At 34.1% G+C, this 9,457-nt stretch overlaps 2 protein-coding genes across 2 annotated transcripts; one reads left to right on the top strand and one right to left on the bottom strand.

The window, feature by feature from the left end:
* Window positions 1-612: 612 nt before the first annotated feature.
* On the top strand, window positions 613-933 carry LOTGIDRAFT_99607 (hypothetical protein; the record flags this gene model as incomplete). The annotated part of the gene is made up of 1 exon (XM_009060309.1): window positions 613-933. A coding segment is annotated over one exon (321 nt), but the record flags the coding sequence as incomplete, so codon positions are not given.
* A 4,461-nt stretch (window positions 934-5,394) lies between these two features.
* Window positions 5,395-8,181, bottom strand: LOTGIDRAFT_239603 (hypothetical protein; the record flags this gene model as incomplete). Its single annotated transcript, XM_009060308.1, has 3 exons — window positions 5,395-5,889; window positions 6,247-6,325; window positions 6,564-8,181. The coding sequence occupies 3 exons, from the start codon at window positions 8,179-8,181 to the stop codon at window positions 5,691-5,693; spliced, it is 1,896 nt and encodes a 631-aa protein (XP_009058556.1). The 3' UTR covers window positions 5,395-5,690.
* Window positions 8,182-9,457: the final 1,276 nt, after the last annotated feature.

The following is a 9,457-nucleotide window of genomic DNA, read 5'->3' as shown; positions in this document are numbered from 1 at the left end:
AACTCACCGAAGAAGGAATTTTGAATCGGCAAAATGGTTACGTGTCACGATCACCCACACCGCCAACGCAACCTAAAACGAAATCAACTCGAACAAACAACAACATCAAAAACCAACCTAAACCAGTCACGAAAGCTACCCGGCACACTCCCAAATCCACCCAACCATCCCAAGAAAAGAAGCCTGCAAATAAAACTCCCCCACCTAAAAATGGTTTGAAGAAAACATCCAAGACGCCTGATAATAAAAAAGACTCCAAGTCAAAGAAAGATAATAATGAACGAGAAGTCAAGGTGAGAACTCTTCCAAATTCTTTTAACAGATCGGAAAAATTTAATAAAGACCACTGATCAAACCTATTTAGTTCTGAATGAACTGAAACACTCACAAGTGCTGCCCAAAGCCTGAAAAAGAACGAGCAGGCAAACCATCTAAAATTATAAAATTTGGGATCTAAAAGGCACAGGTCGTTAAATTATATTGGCCATAACCATACATTCATTCTCTACAGTGTATTGTATTTTTTATTTATCAATTTTTCAGGCAGCCACAACAATTCAAGCTGGTTTCCGTGGATACAAAACTAGAAAAAACCTCAAACAGAGGCAAGATACACCAATTGGTTCCATGTCTGAAGAGAAGGCGGCCACTAAAATTCAGGCAGGATTTAGAGGCAAGAAGGCTCGCAGCGATATGAAAAAAGCCAAGAGCGAACTTGAGGACAAAATCGAAAAGAAATATTCTGAGGAAGAGGAAAAAGCTGCAACTAAAATCCAAGCTGGTTTCCGTGGTTACAGAACGCGGCGAGACGTACTTGAGAAGGAGGCTGAAGACTTCTACACTGAGGAAGAACATCAAGCCGCAGCAAAAATTCAATCTGGTTTCCGTGGTTTCAGAGCTCGAAAAGAATTAGCGCTGCAAAGAAAAAGTGAGTATTCAGAAAACAGGGAAGACTCTTTTGAAAATTACAACGAAGAGCATCATAAAGCCGCGGTGAAGATTCAATCGGGCATGCGTGGAGTTTTGGCACGGAAAGAATTAGCCAGACGCCAAGCTCAGAAGCTTTATTCCACCACCGAAGAACAAGCCCTCTCTAACTATGAAAATATTTGAAGATTTTAAGCTATTTTAGATTTGCCGTCTGGTAAGATACTGATTTGTGTGGAATGTACTAGCTTAGACCAAATTTTCTCTTCTGTAAAATTGACCTGTTATTACTCTTTTTATCGACATATTTGAATGTGAAATTTTATATTGATATATGGTGTCCTTTTTCTTCGGAGAGTCACATGATTTTACACTATCTTTGTTGAAAATTGGCAGTTCCTTTTGATGTAAGAAAATAGAAAATTTATCTAGATCTTTTTGGTTTAAAGAAGATAGCTCTAGAATCAAATTTGTTTTGAAAAATGTTCTATTTCTTTCCAAGTCACATCTGAACATTGTGTTCTGATAAAAGTTTAGCTTATAAGTACATGTATCTCAAATATACATGGTCGTTGATTTGCAAAGATTCACTTTTATTACACGTTTTCATAAAGTGCAATTTATAATTGCTTGAAAACGTCTTCATTCATTGGAGTTACTTCCCTTTAATGGTATTTGAAATTTTACATTTTGATTCTACATTGGCCATCCACTAAGATAGAGTTTGCATGGCACATGGACCAAGTGCATGGACACTGTGCCTTCAATTGCATGTTGAAAATTGTTATGTTTGCATGTTGTTTTTTTAATTAAACTATATTTTTTTATGCTCAAATATTAAAATATATTCATGTTACCCTTTTCTCATTATAAACTTCATGTTAGCTTTAATATTAGCATACAAAATTTTATATTGGCTGTATTTTATTATGATGGTATCATGGTAGCTTTAATGTTAACCCCTTTTTATGAATTTGATGTACCCTAAGTGTCTTAACATTTTTGAATTTATCTAACTTTTTGATATGTAGCTTCCATATTTATGGTATTCCATTACTAACCAATACATTACCAACCCATATTTACTTATTTTATAACATATTTTTATGTAACTAAATATCAGTTGATGTCATAGTGTTTTGGACATGGTAGCTTTAATATGACGATGACTCTGAACAGTGCATGGCTTGATAATGCCCATATATGCCAACCCTTTAAATATCTTCATTGTATCCATATTTACTAATATATAAATACTTAACACATACAGGAGGTTGGTCAACTGAAAAAATCAAAAAAATTTGAAGTAATCTATTTGACTAGAGCTCATCTCTACTTCTGACACATTTTTCACATACAAAATACTCCTCAGGACAGCTTGTTTTATAAATAAAGGTTAAATTTTCCAATATAATAGGTCTTATGGCTAAAAATGCAAAGTAAATAATTAAAACCTGACTTGAAATAGCCTATGTTGGCATAGCTTCATGCATCATTTCATTTGTTTTTTATGAAAAATAGGACAGTCCAATCTTTTTTTTAAACTATAGCATATTAAATTAATGATTTTTACTCCTTTTTTTTAGGATGAGGACAAGTTCGATGAATAGTGACAGATGGTTTTGGAGTGAATTGGAAAAATTCTTCAGTTAAAAAAATGATTTTTGGTTTGGTTTATAAATTTATATATAAATATTTATACATACTAATGCATATTCATAAGTTTAAAGTATCATTCACTTTTTTTAGAAGATAATTTCATTATGGGCACAAAATGAGGCAAATGGGAGGAGCATTATGCTCCGCCCCTTTTCACCAATGTGGGTGTGGTTTTATTTTCATTTATGTTATGTCTAATATTATTAGTTGTTTTGGGTTTTTTTGGTCTTATTTTTGTAAGAAAAATCTTTGCAAAATGGGTTGAAGTCCTACTAAAAGAGTATATAGTAAGATTTGATGGGAGACATTGCACAAATTATAAATATTTGTAAGAATCTGATTTTAAATAAGTGTTAATTTTTTTTTAAAATTTGTTAAGCTATGTCCTGCATTTATTTTATCTTTTTAAAGAAAATAGATCATCAAGAAAATTATTTTTAATTTTTGATACACACTACTGTCAATTTTTGTTAATCTATATCCAATGTGGTACCTGGCATAGACATAGGCCTGGTTTGAGACAAAAGCTATGCCCATGTGTTATGTTAAGTCCTAAGCTATGCCTATGTGCTATGTTAGGTACTAAACTATGCCAATGTGCTATGTCCAATGTGATACCTGGCATAGACATAAGCCTGGTTTGAGACAAAGCTATGCCTATGTGTTTTGTTAGGTCCTAAGCTATGCCTATGTGCTATGTTAGGTCCTATGCTATGTCTATGTGCTATGTTGTGCCTAAGCCTATGTCCAGTATACAAGCAGTTATGTTCTCCTGAAAGTGGACTAAATAGAATTCTGAGTCAAATTGTATATTGAGCTCAAAAACATGCTGTGATAGCTTATTTATTTTCTATTGTTTTATTATTTAATTAATTGTACATAGCTCTTTATTTTTATATGCCCAAATTTTTTTGATCTTCAAATTCTCAAAAAATATGTTCTGTAGCCAAATTAGCAAGCTTATAAGTAAGTGGCAATGGCCCTAACATTTTTTGGGGAATTTTTTGGAAGCATTGGATGCTATTTATGTGCTTAAATATCAGTCAGAATCAGCTGATAAGATTTTGTCAGAAACTGCAACAGAGTGGTAAAAAAACGTCCATAATCACTCTTTTAAACATGTCTAATCCGTCCTTTTGTTTGTATTTTTTAAGCATTTTTTAATTTAACTGTGATACTTTTTCTTTTATTATTAAATTCTGAACATTCCGTCCTAAGCTAATTTTAATATCATTTTATCTTGATTTTTGTTCTCTGATCTCTGTGTATGTCCCCATCTTCACAATGGTTAAGGTATTACGAACCTTGTGGCTATTGTAGTCAAGGTATAGGATGAAGAGTAATACCTTGACCATTATGAAGATGGCCAGTTCCCAAATGAACTACTGGACAACCCTCTACCTGTTTTGATCCAGTCTACAAACGCAAAATTCTAATGTAAATGGTTCACGATGTTCAAAAGGAGTGATAGAAATATAAGATGTAAAAAATATAGCACTTGGCTCCCCTCAGCCTTTTTTGAACTGTTCCGTACGTGCAAATTCCTTATAAAAACAATTCACTGTATTGCATGCATGGGGAGTTCAGTTTCGAACTGAAGGGGAATGTTTTTCTGGTGTAAATAACGTGTGACAAATACAAAAACTACCTGACACCCTTCAATATATTTGAACTGTTTCACTCGTGCATATTTCAATTGTAAACGATTCACAGCAATGCATGCTTAGAAGAGTTCATTTTCAACTTAGGGATGATTTTCTCTGTATAAAAAGTGTGATGATATAATGTAATATGTATATAATTCAGATATATATGTATATGAGTTAGACTGTCACAAATTAAAGTATTTTTAAAATCATTTGCTTTTTTTTGAATGAGCGGAAGACTCGGGGTACCTTCTCTCAAAAAGCTTTAGATCAGTTTTGTCGTTAGTTTGTTATTTCACAATGTTTAAGTCCACACTCAAGCTTCGACAAATCCTTATTTTACGATTTTTGGAAGAACGAGGCCCAGGTTACGTATTCTCAAAACGATCCTAGTGCAAGGATGTCCTAAGTTCTTATCTTCTAACATTGATTCTAGGACATCCTAGCCCTCAGATCGTTTCGAGAATACCAGGACCCTTACTAAAGGGGAAGGGTGCATGGTCGATGTCGTTAAACAGGTGATGACCGATGACAGGCTATGTGACGATATATACCCTCCTCTCCCCTTCAAAGATTTTCACGACCGAGCATTTCAGCCAGAACACTGTACACCCCTAACAATCGAATGGACCCTTCCATCACGGAAATGACCTCACCTTTGCAAACAGAAAAGAAAGTTGATAAGGCGGAATATGTAACATGGCGTGTTGAACGGTAAGTGAATAGGAGACATCGGCCTTGAGGTGATTTGCGTATCAAATGATGCACAACTTTTAACAGTTGTAAGAGTGGTTTGTCCTACCAATTGTCCTACTCAAGTCATGCATGTGTTCTATTTTTAGCATATCACGGCTACGCTGATTTATCCAATTGTCTTAAGGAGGGAATAGACTATGTACGGCGTCCGTTGCGGTGTACTCGTGAGCACACGAGGTACGTACGGGTCCGGACACGATTCGCTTCTACTATTTTCTGCCGTATCGATAACCCCGCACCGGACTCCGTACCTCGTCTATTCGATCAATACGATCAGTTCGAAAGATTATCCGCAGACTGGTCTTGTCTAAATCCCCCAAGATCCCTCAACAAGATTGAATCAATGAGTGAAGTCAACCACAGATTCTGCAGGAACACGATCAGTCCATTTTATTTGTAGGTAATTTTACTAGTAATCAACACAATACGTTTAGACTGTATAGTCTCTATTACAATTAATTCTACCTAAAAACAAAGTGGACTGGACTCGTGTTAACGGTTTTAATCGGACCCGGGTAAGCAGAAATAACTATGCTGGACTGTTATTAGTAGGCAAAAAAGGACAGCCTAGAACAATTGAAAGTTTCACCTTATTTCTATGAGTTCCAAAATAAAACTCGAATATACAGTGTCTTCGTTTAGTTTTGGAACTCATAGAAATAAGGTGAAACTCCATTCAATAACTGACGTTTTCAAAATATGTCATGGAGGTGAACCAGTAGTCCGAGCCTCTTCCTTCTTTTCATCAAGCTCTGCTTTCAACATAACATAGCTCAGTCGGTATTGAAGAGCGTCCAGTCGCCAGTGATTGGCTATTTCCTGCTCTTCTCTGACTCTCGCCATCGTCTTGAAATATCGGTTTTGTTCGTGTTCATAGTTCTTCCACGCTTCCGTTAACTCACTGCAAGATGATCGAAGGAATAGAATCAACCCCAATTTTACATAAACTTTCAGCTGTCCGTAATACTTTTCAGAATGCACATCCAACACAGCGTTCGATGGTAAATGAATGCATTGAGCAAAAGAATGGAGATGATTGCTCGAGAAATACTAGTGCAGTAGCATTTAACGAGAAGCTCCCTTAAAAAAATTAAAGTGGTTTTGCTTTACCAGCTGATAATTAAGGCTCGATTCCAGCTATATTTATCCCCTAAGAGTAAAATGGAAACCCGGTTCGTACACAATTAAAACAACCCGACCAGAGCAAGAAACGAAAACCTTAATATTCATTCCCAATGTTTAGTAGAATACAACATACCTTTTTATATCCAGCTCAGCTTCGCTGAGTTCCAATTCGAGTTTCTGTTTTCTTTTTAAATTGCCATCACTTGCACCAGCTGAAAAATACAATAAAATGATATAAATTCAACAGCAAGATCAAGCTAAGTTATTATGAAAAGTCTCGAATACAGTTACCAAACCCGGAATGCTGAAGTCCATAAGAAAAATCAACAAAGTAATAACTACTAGAGGCAGAATGATAGGCCGTAAAACTCCAAAACATTCCCAGCTTTTAACATTCGTTAAGATACATAAACATATCAAATGAAAGCATGAAACAAGCCGTGACTTTACCTTCGTCCTGTGGATCGTCCTTGGCATCTTGAGCTTCGTCTTCAGCAGCTTGTCTTGTCGAATAGGCTTTAAATTTACTGTCAAAGAATGACTTGGTTTTTGATTTCATTCCACTTGTCATGCCTCCTTCGGCTTCTTCCCATTGATCTTTCAAAGACCCTAGATTTTTTTCGGTATCATTTCGACATTGGTCTACATTCGTGACTTGATTCGGTTCTTTCGAATCTAGGTCTGCACTGTCTATGATGCGGTCCGTAATTCCCAAGTCTTGATCTGTGACTTTAGATCCACAATCCAGGTACCTCATGGCCAAGTCATGATCCGAGTCCAGGTTTTGGTCCGAGTTTACCAGATCCTGGCCAGAGTCCCGCAATTCATTATCGCAATCTTGGTCCGAGTCTTCCCATTCTTCATAATAGTCTTCAAAGTATTGGTCAGAATCTTTTTGGTAAGAATGTTCCAATTCTTTATCGGAGTCTTCTGTGCTCGAAGATCCGCTTGTGTTCCATAGCTCTTTTCTGTCTTCTGCATGCATCCCTTGTGCACTTTGGAAGTGTTCAGCTGAGGATTTCAGGTCTCTGTTAGCATCGGAAATCTTCCTGTGTCTTTTCTTCAGGCTTCTCGACATGTTTTTCGTCGTATCAACCTCTGGAGAGTCCCACTCAGTTCTCCACGTCTGCTGTGGTGTTTTAGTATGTCTGAAATGTGTCACTTCAGTATGTTCTTCTCTTATGCTATCCGGGAATGGTGTCAAAGGCCTAGGGCGTCTTCCACCTGTTACTAATGATGGTAGATAAACGCTGGCTAGATCAGATCCGGTATCAGAGATCGGGCTAAAATCACCCGTTTCAGGTGGAGGCATCCATTCGATTTCCACTGGTGTCAGAGACCGGAAGTATCTGATAGCTTCCGGATCAAATTCGCCATCCCATTCCTCAGTGTCCTGACAAACAGATCCATAATGTGCTTTTGTTGAATACCCGGAAGATGATCGGTAGATGCTGTGATACGGGATTTTATCTATGGATTTAGATCTCGATTGCTGTTGATGTTTGTCCCTATTCAGCGGCGGTAAACCGAATCTAGTTTGTGTTGATTGGCTAACCCTCAAAAAGCATCCTTCGTCGTCTTCTTCGAACGACTCGTCTGGACTGTACACCCACAGATCAGCTCTGTTATAAGACCAACTTGATTCTAAGCCTTCACGTGGCATGTCATCGGTATCTTCATAAGCAGTATAAAATTGATGATGCTCTCTCAAGTTTGGAGAATTTCTTTCCTCAAAGATCAACGGAGATGGCTCCCGATTGATATCTACCATGTTTCTATTTCCTTGATTAATTGGAGGCAATCTGGGAGGAACTGTAGGTATTTCAGACTGTTCCATTGCTTCTCCGATGTCCTGATTCGGTGTCTTGACTTGTGGATAAACTGGACCCCTGATGTGTTTGCTTATCGCTAGACTTCTATGTGAAGCTATAGATGGAACGGCGGACCTATTAAACCGGTGGATTGATCTCCTCGCTGATCTTGATTTTGATGCTTCACCCCTGCTCTTGTGCGTGGCGAGACCGTGTCCTTGGAATCTACGAATGTACGTCGACAACATTGTAACCATGTTGCCGGGGTACTGTTTTGTGGTCGGACACTAAGTGTTTGACGTAAAGTGTCGTGACGTCATTGCTTTAATGAAATTTTAGGAAAGTCACAGATAAAAAATACAAAAAATATATACAATAACTATAAAAAATACCACAAATGCAATAAATATAAAAATACAATAAATACAATAAATAAAAAAATACAAAAAAGAAATACAGTTAATATGATAAATAATAGATGAATAAATAAGTAAAAAATAATAGTAAAAAATATGATAAATGAATCAATACATATCATAAAAACAATAAATACAAGAAATAAATACTAAATATATTTAATACAATAAATGAATACAGTAAATAAATACCATAAGTTAAATGAATTTAATGAATACAACAAATAAATACAATAAATACAACAAATAAAGACAATAACTAAATAAATACTATAAATTAAATAAATGCAATAAGTACATTAAATACAATGAATACAATAAATGAATACAATAAATACAACAAATAAAGACAATAACTAAATAAATACAATAAATTAAATAAATACAATAAATAAATGAATAAATACAATAAATAAAATAAATAAATATACAATAAAAAAAGACAATGTAAAAATATAATGAATAAATACAATAAATAAATACAATAAATAAATGCAATAAATATATACCAGAAATACAAAAAAAAAAAATTCAAAAAACAAAAAATAAATGCAATTAAATAAATAAATGCAATAAATATATACCAGAAATACAACAAATAAAGACAATAACTAAATAAATACAATAAATTAAATACAAATAGTTATTGTCTTTATTTGTTGTATTTATTGTATTTATTTGTTGTATTCATTAAATTCATTTAACTTATGGTATTTATTTACTGTATTCATTTATTGTATTAAATATATTTAGTATTTATTTCTTGTATTTATTGTTTTTATGATATGTATTTAATAAATTAAATAAATACAATAAATTAAATAAATACAATAAATAAATAAATAAATACAATAAATAAAATAAATAAATATACAATAAAAAAAGACAATGTAAAAATATAATGAATAAATACAATAAATACATACAATAAATAAATACAATAAATAAATGCAATAAATACATACCAGAAATAAAAAAAAAAATAAAAAAAAAATAAAATAAATGCAATAAATAAATAAATGCAATAGATATATACCAGAAATACAATAAATAAAAAAATAAATAAAAAAATAAAATAAATGCAATAAATAAATACATTAAATACAACAAATAAATA

The sequence above is a fragment of the Lottia gigantea genome, assembly GCF_000327385.1.
Source record: "Lottia gigantea unplaced genomic scaffold LOTGIsca_411, whole genome shotgun sequence".
Taxonomy (NCBI): domain Eukaryota; kingdom Metazoa; phylum Mollusca; class Gastropoda; family Lottiidae; genus Lottia; species Lottia gigantea.
Note: the sequence above shows the minus strand (reverse complement) of the source record. Positions and strands in the feature narration are given on the sequence as shown.